Below are 19,206 nucleotides of genomic sequence, written 5' to 3' on the forward strand. Positions count from 1 at the left end.
AACCAAAAACAAATACAAGAGCTGTGCATTGAGGCAACACCCGAAAGTTGTGTTTTCGTCTGCGGATGACGTGCAAGTTAGTCCGTCACATTTTGTGCACACGCGCACACAAGATTAGAGCAATCTCAGCCTTACAGCAACTGTAGGCCTTCTTTTTTTCATCTGACAGACGGATGATTCCCTCCTCTCTTTTATAAAGCACAGACAGATGGGATAGATACAGAGTGAGTCGGAGCAACATAGAGAGGGTAAGAGATGTAGAGAGTGGGGGAGGAAGGGGGAGTGTGCTGCCTGTGTAATCTGCCCAGAAACTAGCCACGGGCACAAAACCAGAGCCAATCTGTCCGGTTTCACTGGATTTAGAGATGGAGACGACTAAAATCTACTCTCTTAATTTCAACGCCCTACCCCAATGTGACACGTATATCCAAACAATGTGAAATACTAGTAAAAAACATGAAAGACTCGCATACTTCGTGTTGAGCATATTCGTCCACAATGTCACGAGTGCATGGATTGTACGCATGATTGGCACCAGTAGAATTTAACCCCTAACCCTCAAAGATTAAGAGCCATGCTCTCCTTATAGAGCCGAGGATGACGAAGACTGAGTGAACTGCACCAATAACATTCTGTTCGTGTTGGTTTTGACAGTAGCAGCAAGTAAGTGGTGATAAGTTGTAGAAAAGGTGATGATAATCTCTTCTGAGTTCTCTTATAAAAGAAAAAAGAAAACAACTTTTTGTGTCCTGATAGAAACATAATTGTAATTACCAGCAGCTACACTTACACTGCTCTTCTGGAAAAGATAATAATCTTGCTCGCCCTATGCCTGTGTCCCACGTCCTGACCTCTTCAATCCTGCACTGAGGGTTTTACTAGACTGACAGACTGAACTTGACAAACAGTGCTGAGGAATGAGGGAAATGCTCCTCTCTTTCCCACACACAGGTACTGATTTTTGCTCAAAGTGATTAAGCAATTACTGGCAAATGTTGGGATTCATTGGAACTACATGCTGTATTCTGGTTAGATGGCTGGGAACAAAAAATAAATACAAAGAGGGGTACGAAAATACAATCACGTATGTGGATGGATGATTGGAACAGGACTTTTATATTTTGGAGTATTTAGGCAGTTGTGACCTCAATCCCATAAGAGATTCAGTGTGGAAGGAAGAGAGCATTTTTCTGACTGTTATTTAAGATCAGTATAAAAACTCATGGATTCAGGGCTGAAGCCAAACTGGAAACTGGGGGCAATAAAATGCAAATCGGGGATGAAAAATCAATGTCGGCAGAAACCTAATATACCCCTGTGAAACCCATCCCAAGGCTAAGAAAGGTGTAAGGTAAATAAAGTGAAACTCAGTTGATTAGACAGGCCAATACTATAGTCACGCAAAACCCTGCTGAAGCTGCAGCCACACAAACAGCTTCCGTCACGATGCATAGCAACAGTGCAGGAAGAGGGGGATGAAGGACGGATTGGATATGGAGAGGAAACAGAGGAGACACGAGATGAAGGAAAAGATGGATGAGTCTGAGGGAAAGGGGGATGAAAGAATAGTAGTGATTGGCCCTCTTCAGGCACCGACAAAGACACAAACATGTGCCCACACACAAAAGCACATGTGCAAAGTTCACTGGAGTAGAGAGGGAGAGGTGGAGGGGGTTGCACTCACTGTATGACAGGGCCAAGAGACTGTGGGGCTCAAATCCATCACTAACACATGGATTAGTTCACACATGCACATTGCCTTTTAATCTGCTCCACTGACACAGGTTGGAGGAGAGAGAGAGAGGGAGAGAGAAAAGAAGGAAGGAGAGATACAAATAGACGGAGTTAAAGAAAGAGATGACAGTAGAAAGAGAGCCAGCATGGGGAAGGGGGTGGGTATGGAGTTAGTGGGACAGAGGGGAAGAGATGATGGGATGATGGATAGCTAGTTTAGATGCAGTTTATGAGACTCATGTCAAGTTTAGCAAGTGATGTGATCAATACACTTGTGTTTGGCAATTGACAGATATTGATCAAGCAACAGCTATCACAATCTTTTATTTTGATGAAAATCTACCAGGATACATCATAATTTTTATCCTTACATGAAAATGTCTTATAAACTATTTAAAAGCATTTGATGCACAACGATAACAACATTTAATGTATAGAACCAACTTACAGGTTTGTTTATGAGGCCATGGAGAGAAAAGATGACACTGACCACAGCGGAGGGCACTACAATGCAGTGGCCATTGTGCCTAAATAGGCAAACACGAATGAACTGAACCTGTAGCCCTGTCTGAAGTCAAACCTTACTCCAGGTCTGTGAGGACTTTAACCCGATGTTAGCTTGAGTGTAATGGGGGTTTACTACCGAGGTGATTGTCATTAGGTTTTGTATCTTGGACGGATGACTTCTCTCTGTTTTAACTTTGTCCCCAAGGCTGAACCCTGGAGACTGGTACCATTAGTGCCTCCTCAGGACAGGGGAAACTACTACAGGTGGTCTATATGGGGTTGCTAATAGTGTTGCATGCCATCAGGGTAAATTGTCCTCAGTATCTTTATCCGTCTAAATGACCAATGGCCCTCAAATTTTTCCCTCAGTGTTCCATCAATGACAGAAAAGCAGTGAGCACGGCCCTGTGGGTGACATGCAACAACTGACTCAAACTGGGGATACTACTACGTCACCAGGATGCCCCTCTATCCTCACTTTGTACTTTATTCCTGTGTGACTTTAAGGGTGAGGGAAGAAGCTTTGGACTACGACACCAACATGCGTTTTCTCCTAAAATGGGCCTGGTGTAAAGCCAGAGAGATCCAGCCAGATGTTTGCTCTGGGGGCAGGAAAGGGTGGGGGGGGTGTATGCACACGGACATATGTGTGTGTGCGTGGGAGAGGATTGCCCTGACAAAACACATCCTCCTTACAGCGATTGATGTGTTTGACTTTATCCAATAGAGGGGGGGTAGGCGTCTAACCAACATGTTCTACATCAACATTTGATGCACAGATACACATTCATGTGTTCAAACATATGATGCACACACACACACACACACACACACACACACACACACACACACACACACACACACACACACACACACACACACACACACACACACCAGGTTAAACGTCACGTATCTCATTAAGTGACTTAGCCCAGTTGGCATGGGGGTTGTTCCGCTGGCGTTAAATGTCAGTTCTTAACACTGAAATGGTGAATCGTGACAATAGCCGTATGCTTCTGATGATGAGTAAGAATGTGAGTTAGCAGTTGCAGGAGTGAGGGTGGGGACTTCTCTTACTGCTTCTTCATCCCTCTGCTGTCATTGGTGGAAACATCAACCACTGTGATTGGTCAGAATGCAGTGGTGTTTCCCCCCTTTTCCCCAGCTGTACAGCTAAAAATAGAAGCCACAGTCAGATTTAGCCTAATTGAGTCTGTCTTGTATCTTCAACAAGCATCCTATTTTTCCCCCTCTTTCTATCTTCATCTCTCCCTCTCTCTCTCTCTCCTTAGGGTGCAGATTAAGTAAGCTCAGCTGCTAACATGACAAGCTGCTCCAGGAAGGAGGAAGGAAAACAGGAGCATTTCTTCCTGGAACAGTATGTAACCGCAGCCTCATCCAACAGCGCCAAAGTGGGCTTATCAACAAGCCCGACACAATGTCGTTAATGGCACAGGTTGAACAGCCCGTTGCGTGGGAGGAACTGAACACTTTGCAGTAGATTGCCGTACAGCCTGAACACACAGTCCCTGCTTCAGGATGATTAATTTGAACACCTACAAACAAATTGATTTCAGTGAAAACTTTCCTATTTCAGTCAGTCAGGATTAAAACAGGCCGTGAGTCATGCAGCCCTGGCTAAAACCTGCTGACCCAGCCCGTATGCTTGTCCGGCCCTAATTCGTTTTGTTACACTGTCCTTCCACAGAATGCTGTCTCGGTGCACTTTTGCAGGATAAGGGCACAACAAGAAGGCGCCAAGATAAGATGAGTCAAGGGTCATAAGAGTGGGATGAGAAGTGAGTGATGGGCGAGCCTTCAAGTGCCGACATCCAGTCTCCCTGTGTGGGGCCTTCTTTACACCTGTCTGTGTTGGAAGGGATTCTGAGGATGTGAAGCAAAACAATGGTGACCTCTGATTCTACACAGTCTTCAACCGTCTGACAGCAAGACAGTGGGAATGCCAAGATATGTCCACAGAATCATACCATGCCTGTTGTCCTATCAACAGAGTTCTCACTAGACGCTTTTCAAAACTCTGCTATTAATGTCACATTATAGCATTTGACACTGAAATCACAGCAAAGGACGACAGATAAGTTGATTTTGAAGAACAATAAATTAAATGTGTCACCAAGCTACTCCATACAACAAGCTATTTCATGAAAAACAAGCTAATTTTACAATGCTGTGGCTCATTTCTTCAGTAAATTAGAAAAACTGAAATATTTGATCGACACCATTTCCCATAAGGTCTATGGATTTTCAAATTTCTTGATGTTAAATAACTTGTCTTATGAACCTACTGTCAATGTCTTGGCTTCCTGTTTTAGCACCAGTAGTTAAACAGCCAAAGTATACAGAATAAATAAGGACAACTTCTAGCCACAATTTGTCACCTTCTGAATGTTTGTGGTGGTTGCAGCAGACATCTGACCCTGATACTCATGTTGCACTGTGTTAATTACAGGGCGGAAATGCTTACTGTGTACACACACTGACACAGTGAGATTGTGGATCAGGCTTGCGTGCTGCCCAAGACATCCCTTAGTCAGGTGTGTTTGACCTATCCCTCTGCTCATCCTATCAGCCTGTCAATTATGTCCTCGTCCTCTGACACTGTTGTTAGCTAAGCCAATGCCAAGCAGGGCTATTAAGGACTAGCACCGGGTGGCCTGAGGAGTGTGGGGGGGGGGGGGCGCTGGGGGGTGGGGGGACGGGGCATGCCCCAGCACGTGTGCGTGCTCTAGCTCCACTCACCAGACCAAAGATCAAGTCCCTTAAGCTGCTTTTCTGAGCCAAGAAAAGCTTACAAGTCGTCACGTTGATCAGAACAAATGGTCCCAGTTATAGACCCTGCAGCAGAGCCTGAGTAGAGGCTGCACTCACTCGGCAGACAACAGAGAGCCCGGTGAAGCAGTTTGGCTTTCTTCAAGGAGCCTAAGCACAGTCAGGGAAAATGTAGCCCAGACTTATTCATGTTTGACTGCGCATCCAACCCCAAGGCTGGAACAGCAGTATTGAGTTTATAGACCACTGGTTAGAAAGAATAGAAAAACATGAGTTCCAACAGAATCTGTGACATCAAGTAAAATATTCAGTGGGAGAGCTGGGTTTCATTTTAAGATTTTCAATACTGACTTTGACTTGACAACCTTGACTTTGATAATGGTTCAGTGTTTATTCAAATTCCTTGTGCTGCTGATTTTAGCATTTCTTTTTTGCATTGATTGAATCACACACTATCGGCAGCAAGTCTGATAAAATGGAGCCACACATTTTATCTCTTTGACATTTTTATAGCTACTATGTGATACACAACATAGTCAAGCTTCTTAAAACACATATGTGAGCCCTGTCTCTGCCTCTACGGCATGTTCTTATTAGATAGCCAATCAGCAGCTTCATTAGATCTTGGTAAAAGGGTGATGCTTGCTTATTGGTTTGCTGACACGCTGATCAGATTTACTCATTAGATATTGAACTGTGATGCCAAGTGACAAGGCATTTTTTGACACTCGATAATATTATTCAGACAGTACCATAAACATGTTACAGTTCAGTTCCAAGCCCTTTTCACCAGTGAGTTTTGGTGACTGGTGTGGAGTGCATGTTCTTAAAACAACTTTCTGACATTTGGCCTTGTAGCTGTAACAGTTACATATAGTTAGATACAGTCCATACTGCTGATGTACGCATCTACTTTGCAGCTAGAGACCTTTCACAAACACACATGGACAAAAAATATAAACAGTCATTCAAGAACCCCCACAACAATCCAGTGTTGATCATATCTTCACCAGCCAACCATGGACAACAGGCTCCCGACTCTAATGGACAAGACAGAGCCTTTTTAATATTCCACAACGCATGCTGAAAGGTGTTTAACTAACACTGTTTGCCCACCTCCCCTCATAAAGACTCAAGCAGAAAAGCTAATATTGCCGCCACTGTCTGGGTAGTGGGCACTGAGGGAAAAATGATTTGCCGTGGGTATTAAACCCTGGCCTAATAAACAATATTAAAATGAATAGGTTACAGTGGAGGAGGAAGGTACATGATAAGTGACTGTTCCTGTGGATTTGTTGTAACAAGTAAAAGCTTGTTGTATTGATTATCCATAAACAGAGTCATCAACCAAAAGGGAAAACAACAGCCATGAATCTGAGCCATCTGTGTCTGTACTGTAAAACAAATCCTCCACATAAAAAAACAAGGATCAACCAATGACTATCCTGAGCTACGAATCTGTTATCAACATGTGCAAAAGAAAAGGGACTGATGGGCCAAAGGCTGTGAGATCAAAGTGGCGACACAGCAACATGCAGCTTTTTCCTGTTACTGCTACTAAGGCAGTGTAATTAAGTGGTGACATGTGGAATTGAAATAGGGCTGTTAGGAGGTAAATGATCAAAGAGGCAGAGCCTCCACATTATCTGGTCCCATTGCACAGTGTGAGCTTCTACAATAACCCCCCCCCCTCTTTCGGCACCTTTTATCCCCATCCTGTGGTCTCTGCTGTCACAATGAGTCTGCTTGTCACAGAGGTTATCAAGACCTGTGGTAGCCATGCAAGGCAAATCGTCTCGCCGGCAGTAGATTTACAGAGGTTGATAAGTGTTGTAAAAAAACGGCCTCAGTCAGACTGAACCATAAAGGAGGGGCTTCCAATTTACAAGACTCGAAAGTCTGCTGGGATGGAACGAATGCCGTTTCTGCTGCTGTTGTGGAATCATAGTATAAGCCTGACATACTTGGGTGAACAACTATGCCTGATACATATAGCTTACAGTGGGGCATGTGCTTAAAGGGAATTGGATTAACTGCTGGCAAAAAGGGGGGATTATTAACGATTCTGACTTTAAGTGTACTTCTAAAAAGATGGATTACCATTTCAATTTCTGCCCTCTTCTCTTGCTAATGGAAATTCAAATTAGTTTAGTACTGTTCAACTACCAAGCAACAACATCACGCTGGCTGTGTCGATCTGAAAATGAAGACTGGAGCAGGGGGAAAAGCAGGCTGCAAGTATCTGGATGAGGTAGAGTGTAGTGTTTTACAGGACAGTCTGTTCCTGGCCCACTCTGTTCTGCTGCAGCCCCGTTTGAGTCTGCACAGATCAGTTAGGTTGAGCCAGGAACAGGAGGAGGCAGAATAAACAAGTTGCAAAGGATGTAGTACACGAGATGAAAAAAATACAAATGTTATCTGCAGAAACGCATCGGTAAATCACCTAGTAAGTCTCTTCCTTCAAATTTGGCTATATAAGTTTTATGATGCATGGAGTTTCATTCCACTGCTTCATTAAATTATCTTTTTAATGGTTAATCACAATCCAGCAACAACCATTCAGTGCTATTCCACCATCAAGAACGGAGAAAACAGTGATTCATTCTGTTCTGTCATCTTCAGGCTTTACACTACTCTGCTCTGATTGGCAGAGATGATTCTAGGCCATAAATGGCCACGGAAACAAACTAGAGAGGATGCCTGCAGAAATGTGAGGGAGAGTCAGCCGTCACACTGTGTCGTAGGAACAAACAACTGTTCTGGCAGCTTTTTTTGAAAATGTATTTGTGTGGGTGGAACACTGGGAAAAAAATCGCAACCTGTGCCGAAATCTGCCGAGGCCAGTCAGTCGACCGGCTGGCCTTGTGGGGCATCGCACACAAGCACCGAGATGACACATCAACTCTTGTCTATATTTAACTCACTGGACGCCTCTCCTTCCAATGTTCCCATTCATTTAGGAGAGGCTGCCAGGGAGAATAGTGAGAAAAACAGGCCGAGGTGATATGTAATTACACTCAATGGATCCATCCTCCCACATCCTTTCATTGTACCCACACCCTCGGAGATAATGAAATGGAAGGCAAAGCTTTTTTTTTTCTATTTACCATAAATCCTGCAAGTCTAGCCTCTCTTATTTATGGTGTTGAAGAAAACCCTTTACCGCTTGACTCTCGAGGCCTGCAAAGTCATGGAACATAAACACCAGCGTCTAACCTATGTGGGTGGTGGCCTCAATCTGATAAGGGCTTCTAAGAAACCAGAATTTGCTCTCTTCAGAAAAGGATGTGGAAAACCATCATAACCCAAGGTCCCCCTGAATACCCCACATTTCTTCCACTGCAGATACTATCTTGAATGCAGATATTTAACTCAGGATAGAACTATGTTCAGGCTTGAAAGACACTGAAAGGACATTTTGCCCAGATACAGGGCTGACTTTGTTTCCACTTCTACATACCAATGAAAAACATATTTGTATCAAAACAAGCATTTAACTTTTGACATCAATTCCAGCTCTGCCTGTATGCACCCATATAACTCAGAGCCCTAAGCAACCACACAGTTGCATAAGTTTTAAAAGGTACAAAAGAGTGTGTGCACGAAAGAGGTAAACAGTAAGGTAAATGGAATGAATGTCCTTAACTGGACACAGGTAAGTCACCTCTTACTATTGTTTTTCAGGACCTGAAGAGCAGGAAGTACTTATTTTAAGAATCTTGTTGGGCAAAACGAAAGTAGGACATGATGGATTTATTCACATGTCAGGGTAGGGCGTGGATGTGCCCAAAGTCTCTGCTCTATGATCTAAAGGCCAAGTGTTTTGAAAATGTAATGCCAACTCACCTATTCTTCTCCAGTTCATTATGTGTGGACCTGCAGAGACAGAAAAACAGAGGGTATCACATAAAGAGCAAATGTAGACTTCATAATTAACAAGCAAAAAGTGCAGATCTATAGTACCTGCTCCTCATGAAAAGGCACTATACTCTGGATAAATATGGTGTAATTATTTAATAAAACTGCACCAGGTAGACAAAGAGACACAGAGAGAGAGGCATACTAAATTAACTTGTCCAAATTGATTTATGAAATGATTAATTAATCCCCAGTGAGATGAACTCTAAACCCAGAGCACCAGAGCCTTCACACTAACAGAATGTGACAGTTGGGCATGCACTGTGGCATTATACAGCCTCTTCTTCAATAATGCACAGCACAACTCTGTGTGTGTGTGTGTGTGTGTGTGTGTGTGTGTGTGTGTGTGTGTGTGTGTGTGTGTGTGTGAGAGAGAGAGAGACATTGCAGCCACTTATGCTCACAGAAGTTTTCACACACACACATTTCCTCTGCATGCAGCAACCAGGGTTCAGCACTCTGTTGATAATGTAAAGTGAATCAGCTGGTCCCTAAGTGAGTCTTTGTGTGGCAACATACTGAAGGGAGACAAGCCCTCCTCCTGATAATTTAAATGGCCGAGTTCCCATCCACACACACTGCACTCCGCCTTGCTTCAGGGGGTGTATGTGTGAGACGGGGGGGCGTCTTTTGAGTCATGTACACAGAATTTCTCGATATTGTGGGTTCGCAACACTGAAACACACTTTGCACGTCAGCTCAGCTGTCATCTTGTTAATATGGAAGCAGGAAATATGGAGAAAACAGGAGATAAGAATGGGAGAAGAAGGTGGTAAAGAGGGACAAGAGAGTGTTCAAAGCTTTGGTTGAGTGTGTCAAAATCAGCCCTGCCTAGTAGGAAATTATTTTTTGGTGTTTAATAATTCACACCAATAAAAACACCATATGTCCGCATTAGAATACATTACTGTTCATGTTGTTTGGTATGCAAGACTGCATATTTAGTCAAATGTGGGAGCACATTTGATTCAATGTGACCAGTTCTATGACCAGGTGAAGCAGCTCACCTGGTCATAGCAAAACAAAGGGCTCACACAGGCCATTTCCTGAAAACCTGTAAGAGCCTAAGTGCTCACATGCGTGTTCTTGACAGTTTTTGACTTACATATTCTACAACCTTGTAATGATAATGCATGAGTGCACCCTGCATCACATCAGCCACACAAATAAAAAAAGAAATCACAAAACTGATCCATCTAAACCAGCTCCATCTTTTAAGTGCAGTTACTATGCTCAAAAAAATTTATTTTACGTGGCCTAAAAGCTATGGGATTCATCCTTCGCTGGTACAATGATGAGTCCTAACAGCTATATAGACATATAATTACTTTCTAAACGCAGTCCATCCACTAATTTCTGTAGCTGATTGTGAGTCATGGAGATAGTTTTGCTAACAGAAGATGAGTATTTCAGTGCACAATTTGCGTCATCAGCTGATATTGTGCACTCATTTTTGTGTTGCATGGTAACCCAAATGCCAATTTGTAATTTTTTCCAAACTTGGAGCATTTCACCATTTAGTAATTCAGTGTGGTGTGTAATAATGTTAGCTTTCTGGCTCATTATCACTCTTGAAGAATCAAAGAAGTACTGAGTGGATGATTGGTCGAGGCCACATCAAGTAGTGTACCAATGATTTGTTTTCAAAATGACGGTTTCATCTTAACAAATGACAGCAGGAAATCAAAAGACAGAGTCTCTTCAGAGATAGAAACGGTGGTGGGTTAAAAAGAGGAGATAAGTGAGGAGACATGTTAAAATTCAGATATTGTATTCTGTTTTCAATAGAGATAACTTTAGATGTGGAAGTCAGTTTTAGTGACATGCCAATGTCACCTATGCCGTCTCTTAATCTGAAAATGAAACAGGCTTCGGTTTAGCCCTGGTCCAAGCCCTCCCCATTCAAACACCACACATTAAATCTCGGTACGGCCTCTTATTCTGAGAGATCAATCTAACTCAGCTCGCTTTACTATTGGCTGTTATCATCACAAACCCCTCTCCCTGCGTCCTGAATGAAATATCTGCTTGTCTGGACCTCAACAACAATGCATTACAGATTATATAAAGGCTCAACGCCACACACATCTGCAGCATTTCCTTTATGTAGGTGTGTATGTTTGTGCGCGTGCATAAACATACACACAGAGTGGGTCAATGAGATAAAGCAACTCTGCTATAAACAGTAGGCAGGAAGGGACAGAGTCAGATAAGCTCATCACTTTAAGCCTCAATACGCTACAGGGAAGGAGACGGTATCTAAAGCAGGAGCAACTAGTGCCAGAAAGCAATCGAAAATATGTTTAAATAAAATGTCAAGTTAATATAATTATTATAATGAATGTATTATAATCCCTACAAGGTCTGATTAACATGAACTGAGGGGCTGACTGTAGGTGAGGAATGATCATGAACAGTAATATGACCCATGAGGTGCAAATAAAGTGCCATGCTCTCATTTGAACACCATCATTTGTCAGTAATGAAATCTTCAAGTTTTTGTCCTTTTGAACGTACACCGAGAGGATGATAAAGAGGTAGACATGTTGTTCAGACCTCTTGGGCTGAGGAGCAATGCATTAATTTCTGCAGACTCTGTAATCTGACAGTGTGGTGGGTGACTAATTAGCATGATTTCTCACCTATACTGGCAAACCATGAATAGAACCATTGAATAAAAGTAGAGCACTAGAGACCTTGAAGGCACTTGGGATATCCATATAATGCTGTTTTGTTGGTTTGGGAAGTGAGCAGCTCCAGTGGGAATGAAATGAACTGCATCACGATATGAGGCTGATAAATGGTGTTAGGTGCTAAATGGTGTTACCTCACTAAGAGAGCTGTGAACGTGTCTCTGTGGAGAGCAATAATACCAACACCAAACATTATTCCTGCATGGTCTCATTTTAAAATCCTTCAAGAGTGCTCATCTCTATTCTAAAGTTGTTCACCATAGGAGGAATATCTTATTGCTTTCCGACAATTTCATTTTACATGAAAAAGTACAGCATTGTAAAACACAATTAGACCATGCTTTCTGTTGAGTTGTCCTATTAGGACAAAACCTTAGGAGACATAATGAATATGGCCTCAGACCTACAGTATATCTGATTATGACTGTTGCTATGCAGAACTAGGCAGCGTTCTGCGCCCATGATGAGTAATACGCAGTTCCTGTTTGTGGCCCGCTCTTGCATTAATATTAAAAGGCTCAGAAAACGAAAGAGAGAGAGAGTGGGGCTTGCATTTGATGTATGGCTGTCAATGAGCAGATTAATGTAAGCAGCCTAACACCAATAGAAAACACAATGCCCCTTGGTCTTAACTTGAGAGATCCCTGCCTGCCTCTCTGACTACTAAATGCAAGTTTGTGTCATCAGTGAAAGCACTGTGCTTAATGATGGCCTTAATCTATGTGGCAGCTCATGATGTGATAACCAGTGACATGAAGGAACACAGAAGAATAGATTATTAAACATATGTTCTAAAAAAACGAATCATCAGATTTAAACCGATGCATGCAAAAAAGTGCATGAGTGCTTTATTCCTAAAACAGAGTTGTATATGGAGGTGAAACAGCAAATGAGTGATTACCCTAAAAATCATGAGTCCTGAAAAGGCTCCACGTAGTCACCTTTGGATGTCTGTAAACAACACCAGCCATAAATAGCAGCTTTTCCCCTTTAGGGCATAAGACACAACTACCTCCCTCTCCCCCAGTGTAAAATACACGTGGCATGCGAAGAAAATATGCTTGAGTGCCACAAAAAGCTTTAACAACCCTCATTTGAAAATAAGATAATAGGCTGTGGGTTTATTAAACCAGGACTAAGCAGATGACACGACGTTAGATTAGACCTTTTTTTTCTCTTTGGAGCCGCCACTTTAACCACGGTCCCTAACCTCAACCACTGCAGTCCGTTTGACAATCAGCTGATGAGAAGCTGGAAGAGCTGCTGCTGCCCCACCGATCAGATGTGCACACAACAATCAGACAAGCCCCGACACGTTTCCAAAACATCTTGTTTTCTTTCTTTTGCAAACTTTCTTTTTTTTTTTTTTTTAATCAAGAGGGGTGGCACCTATGTTGTCTACCAAACCCTGCTGCCATAAAGACGATAGCAGCGGGTGCGTGATCTCATGCTGCCTGCAACATACCATCCATCACATCATGTCAACACATCTAAAATACATTTCCAAGGGATGACACTTAACAGCAAAGCACTTTCTTACCTATTGTGGTTACTGCTAAACTTCTTATTCCGGAATTTCCGTTGCCTCTGGTAATTCGAGTCGTCGTTTGACGGAAACGTGGAGGCATATCCATGTTCACACTCTGTGGATAGAAAGACGTGTGATTAGCAGACGGCATGTTGGGACATTTGTTTCACTCGATCGTGTGCACCGATCCTTCGGGCTAAACAGAAAACTCGTGTTGTGATCATGTTCAGGTCACGAACAAAATCTGCTGACAATACTTCCCTTTTTTAAAACCCCGTGTTCCCCAGCAGGCAGTGGACAGAGGTGTTTAATGGCTATTTAAACACGTCTGACTGTATAATTACCTCTTTCTTTCCTCTCTAGAAATTCCGCCGCTTCCAGTAACCGTTGGATATTTATCAGCTGAACAGCCGTCATTCTCCCCTGAGGCTGATGTTAGCTGCTCCCTTCAGGGTTTAACGTTAGCTCTGCAAACGGCACGACGACTTTTTTTTAAATGCAGGGAAGACGGTGCATTAGTTACAACTAAACTGAATTTTACTTAAAAAAAAAGATGATAATACAAGTCGTATAATTATTGTTGTCTGGTGTCTTCGCTGGCTCATCAGCAGCGGTTGTCGAAAGCAGGAGAGAGAGGGGGGGAAGAAAAAAATCCAGTGTTTCCAAGCTAGCAAGCTAAAGCCAATCCTTGCCAGGGTTAGTTGTATGAAAATGTCAAAAAACGAGTGTATGAAAGTATTAAAAGTCTCTATGAAACGCGGTATTAACTGTCCTTTAAAAAAGCGGATATAAACAATATAAAACTTCCCCGAAGGAGCACGGAGCCAGCAAAGAGCCGCCGCTGCTCGCTTCCTCCTCTCTCCTGTTTGTTTACCTGCTGCACAGCTGAGAGGCTCAGAGCAGGCGGGGGGAGGCCGGCCTCACCGCGGTGCACTCTGGGAAACACAGTCTTTCTCTGCATACTGTCAAACGTGCACAAAACTCGCTATTTCCGGGATAAATCCTGACTTTAGAGCGATTGATCAACTAAAACATCGTCCGCAATGCAGCACAGTTTAAATACAACCATGCCAGGGCAGGGCTGAGGGGTAATCACAAGGAATGGGGCAAGTTCGAAGGGCAACAGGTTAATTATAAATGAAGGGGTGATAATTCATGTCAGTTTCAATTGGGGCTAACGTAGAGACACATGGAAAAAATAACTTTGAAATTCAAGATACCACTGAAATATTCAGTATTATTATGACCACAGACCAGTTATACTGTAGTATTATACTATATATTATAGTATACTATAATATATGATACAGTTTACGTCATATACGCCTATAAAAAAGGCCAATCTTAACTAATTTAGCCAACCAATCGTTCACTTTTTATACGTTTACTCCATATATGTGTCATGGGTTCATGCCGCTCTCCTCTGTCCCCCTACAAGTCCCATGATCCACCGGGGCATTGGGGGTGTACTCCCCGGCTGAAGCCAGGCCCAGCAACACGTGACGTCGCCAACGAGCGGGCCCCTGATTGGCCGGCGGCTTTGACGAGCGTCGAGGGCTGAGCTCGCCACTGACCAACCACCGGGCAGCTTTGCGCCATGTGGAAGCCAGTCGGACACACCCACAAATAGCAGGAAGCAAACAATCGAGATGAGAGGAGCTGTGCTGCGATCTGCCCCCTGCTCAACTCCCACGTTATATTAGAATACATGACATTACTCAGGGGATCTCTGCAGCGCTGCATTAGCACATAAGCCCCTGTCTTTGCACGAAAACAGCCCTGCACGGACAGATGCGTGTATTCATGGGAGCGATGGAATAAAAACAGCCCCGTCTCCAGTGTTGACATAAAGCATTGCACGTTGAAAAGGAAACGGGGGCATCATTGATCAATCGTTTTTAATGTCGAATTTCTTTGATTTCATCCCCCATGTAAGCAGATGTAGGTCAGGATCTACAATTTGAGAGATCATGCCATCTTGCAAGCAACACGGAGCTTTACGTTCCTTACAAGTGTCCTATGAATTAATGACGAACAAATGAAATATCCGGACATCCATGTGTCCTATAAACGTCCGATTCAGCAATCTGCTATGTGCGAAGCGTTTTAAAGTTTTCTGTTTTTTCCATCCAGTCTGCAGGGGCAGAATGACATCATCCCTATCTGAGTTGGAGGGCGCTGCAATGTGGTCAGATTTATCATAACACTGTGGTGGCCAATACACACAAACACACATACATATAATCATAATGTCGTATTGCTTTATATGCTGATGGCAAAAAATTAATGATATAGAGTTGAGAGTTGTGCAGACGCAAAGCGATGCACAGATCCCCACTTGCGCACAATGCAGATTCAAAAATAGTCCATGAAATACAGAAAGCCTCTAGTTTTATAGTGCACAGGGTAAAAACGACCCATATGAGTCAGGTGCCACGGCAGAGGCAGTGCTCACAGCAGACAGTGGTGCTTTAGTTGAATGAACTCAGCCCTTTGTTGTCTGAGGCTCTTCACAATGAAAGTCTTGTTTTCCTGAAATTTTAGTTGAGGGAAAAAGGACAGGATCAAAGGCAGCACAAATCAAACTCACTTCCGTCCTTCCTCTCGGCGCTCTCGAGAAATCGAGCGGCCTCCAGCAAAACTTGCACGTTTTTCAGAAAAGTGTTGATCTGCTCCATGTGAGAGTCTTTGGAGTTGCTGAGGACGTCATTGAAGGGGCAACTGGACATGTCGAAATCCGGCTGATCCAGCAGAGACGCGTCGGAGTCAAAGAAGAACTCCTCGCTCTGCAAACTTCTCCCCTGCCTCTCACTTTTGGCCATTTTTCTCCTCCTCTGAGTTTGTGCGTCTTCTGCTGTGGGGACGTGCTGAGGGGAGTGTGAGGGAGCTACCCGGTGCGTGCACGCTGCTCGTGTCAGATGGCTAGTCTTTTCCTTTTTTTTCTGTTTTATGAATGCAGGGGTGTTTAATGTGGAGCGGTGGCCAATGTCAGTGGATGATGGTGCATGGGAAAACCAGAGCCCGCCTCCCCCTCTCTGTTTCTGAGCAGTCCGCATGGTCCCTGTGCCCGCCTGAAGCACTGCTATTTCTGTACACAGAATAAAACACCAATGACTAAATATTCAACAGTATGTGTCGTCATTTCTTTATGATTACACAATTTCACACATAATTTCTATTTCCTTCTCAATATTAGTGGGGGAAATGCATCACATTAGTGCAGGAAGTAATATACTGGCAGCAAAAGTTGCAATAGCACAGCAGCACTAATAAAGATGTTACAAGCAGTTACAGCAGCATCATATACATGTCATATGAATTCCTATCAATAAGCCCCCCAAAAAATCGAACTCTTAGTCTTAATGGTAAATAATGGACTATCCTGATTTTGCGCAAATGATGCCACAAATGAACTTTGTCTTTCAGACTGGACTTTATCTCCTTCTGTAGTAATATGGTGTACTGTTTCTTCCCTGTCATCCGTCTGGTATTTGTTTTTCATGTTGTATTTATAATCGTCTGTTTGTAATTTAGTCTGACTGTGACTGGGATAATACATTTGACTTGACTTGACTGCACTTGATACCAGTATTAGAGCTGTTGACTTTCAATAGCCAACTGAAGTAAGAATCTACACAAGTCATTCTTAAAGTTGATCAAAAGTTACATGAATCTATGTGAAATGTTGGTCAAATGCTGTATTTCAATATAATAATGAGTGTTGAGTGAATAATTATGTTACTTAAAACTCATCTTGTTGCATACTGTATGTCCTATGTTATGGATTGTGATATGTTAGCATATATATGCATATATAGATATACTATGGTACGTAAGAATTTAAATGAAAGTGAGGTAACACAGTAAGAGATAATGAAAGTAAAATGAAATGACAGCAGTAAAGGGCTATGATGTCAGAGGGATGAGTGAACATAATAGAACACCAGATTGTGTGACATGGATCTAACATTAGATCCATGTTACACAATCAAAACTAACATTACGTTTAGAGATGAAGCCACAATTATATTAACAGCATAAACTTGTGTTTTCAAAATACAAGGAATTTGCTTTGGTGTTTGGTGCAAAACAAACATTAAGTAGAAAATTAGAGGGGAAGATAAAGCAAATTAAGAGGCAAATACTGTCGTATAGGCAATAACTATGTAACAATTAATGTTAATATGTAACAACACCACTAAAAAATATGTTAGATATAAAAACATGAATTGATATTAAAATATGAATATACACACATTATTAATGGAAATTAAAAAAAACTGGTTGAGTAAAACAATTTTTTATTAAAAGGCATCACTCATGTTCTAGTTTTTGTTTGCGGTAGCAGTGGTATGAAAGCAGCAGTAGCTTTAGGCACAGTACATCGCTGAAGTAGCAGCAGCAGTAGTTGTGATAGCTGTGTCTGTTGTATTATACTGTGCAGTATAACACTGAAGTGTGTCTATAGACCCTCCTGTATGTGTCAGGAGCGGTAACTGAGAGATAAGTCGTCAGCCTTGATCTTGTGCCAGTCTCAGCAGACCTTTTGCAGAGCTGTTTTTAAATCACGACAGTCCATTTTGAGCCGGAACATGTCAAGGCAGAGGCCTGTGTTCGGCTCTGAACCCCCCTCCTCTGCCACTTCAAAGACCCAACAGTAGCTTACGACTGTTTGATGTAAAGTTCACAGAGACAGAAACTTTCAAGTCCAACGCACAGGGGAATCTCTGAAGGTCCCTCCCGCCCCTGCTCCACCTCTCCGCCCTCAGTCAGGGGTAGCTGTAGAGGAAGGAAACACATTTGAGAGTGTCCCTGAGTGCAGTTTGAAAGGTGCCACAGCCACATCCTCTTTAGGGTTTCAGGGCGGCTTCCCCCATTTTCAGATCATTGGGTTCGGTTTTCAGGGCTGTTTTTAGTCTCCTGCAGTGATTGGCTTCAGGACAACAGGAATGAAAAGAAGTAGCACAAGGAGCTGTTAAACCCTCATCATAATATTTTCATCTTCATGAAAGTTCACAGGGCGTCACGAGCCCAAAAGGTCACAAGTCACAGTTGGACCTGTCAGGTCCCGTGCAGCAAGGAGAGAGAATAGTGGAATGCTGAAAAGCAGGAGGGAGTCATGTGTCCCAGTGGGGATCTGTGGTCACAGTATGAAGGTAAAGATTTAAGAGGGACTATATAGCTCAGGGGTATGGATGTCCTACAGACACATTGTTTCTAGCCTCCCCCACACAGACAGGTCAAATCATTCCTCTTCATGCTATCATTCCAATTGAAGGCAGCCTCGCGCTCTTTTAATTAAAAGGCAAAACCAGAGTCAAAGCAACGAGGTGAGCTTTGTCATGAAGCCACACAGCCAGAGGAGAAACATGGACAGAGGTCAAACATGTTCAGCAATTTGAGTTCATTTTTCCAAGCCTCGGGCCAAACCACAACCACCATCATCTCATCTGTGGGTTAAAAGAGGGGAAAGCAGCTAAATGGCAAAACAAATGCTAATGTATGCACAATGAAATGGAGTGCAACAAGGACGGTCAATTACCTGTAATGGCCTTTGATCATCAATTAAAAATGCCCTGCAGTTGATTTAATAATTGAAATCATTCTTTGATGAAAAATTAAGTGATATCTTCAAATTGCTTTTTTGTCTGACCAGTAGTCTAAAACCCAAAAATCTGTTATCAAAATAAAAAAAGCAGTAAATTACATTGGAGAAGTTCACACCAGGGAATTTTTTTTTTACATGTTACATGGATAGTATTTCAATAGAATAACCCAGCAACTATTGGATGTTATGCTATCAAAGTCCATACTGATGTTCATGATTCTTCACTTCTGTGATCCCTTGACCTTTCATTTAACACTGTAGGTCAAAGTAGTAAGTTGTTTCCATAGCTAATCAGTTTGTGGTCACCTGCGAAGCTAATGATATTTCCATCAGCATCAGTTGTATATTAGTGCTAATTGACAAATGTTAGTATTGTTTAACTTAGCTGGTGAACATAACTTCTTATAAAAATCTGCATATAATCAGCA

General features: G+C 42.6%; 1 protein-coding gene across 3 annotated transcripts in view; it reads right to left on the reverse strand.

The window, feature by feature from the left end:
• mxi1 (max interactor 1, dimerization protein) overlaps positions 1–16,129 on the reverse strand; it is a 32,719-nt gene extending 16,590 nt beyond the window's left edge. For 2 of the 3 annotated variants that reach the window (XM_069530184.1, XM_020083657.2), the window contains exons 1-3: positions 13,515–14,075; positions 13,183–13,285; positions 8,878–8,907 (exon numbers count right to left, since the gene is read on the reverse strand). In XM_069530184.1, coding sequence (XP_069386285.1) covers positions 8,878–8,907; positions 13,183–13,285; positions 13,515–13,587 — 206 coding nt within the window. In that variant the 5' untranslated portion in view covers positions 13,588–14,075. Of the gene's footprint in view, positions 1–8,877; positions 8,908–13,182; positions 13,286–13,514; positions 14,076–15,760 lie in introns of those variants that run through there. The other variant, XM_020083656.2, reaches the window with a different exon arrangement.
• Positions 16,130–19,206: the final 3,077 nt, after the last annotated feature.

This window comes from Paralichthys olivaceus, chromosome 8 (genome assembly GCF_024713975.1).
Source record: "Paralichthys olivaceus isolate ysfri-2021 chromosome 8, ASM2471397v2, whole genome shotgun sequence".
NCBI lineage: Eukaryota > Metazoa > Chordata > Actinopteri > Pleuronectiformes > Paralichthyidae > Paralichthys > Paralichthys olivaceus.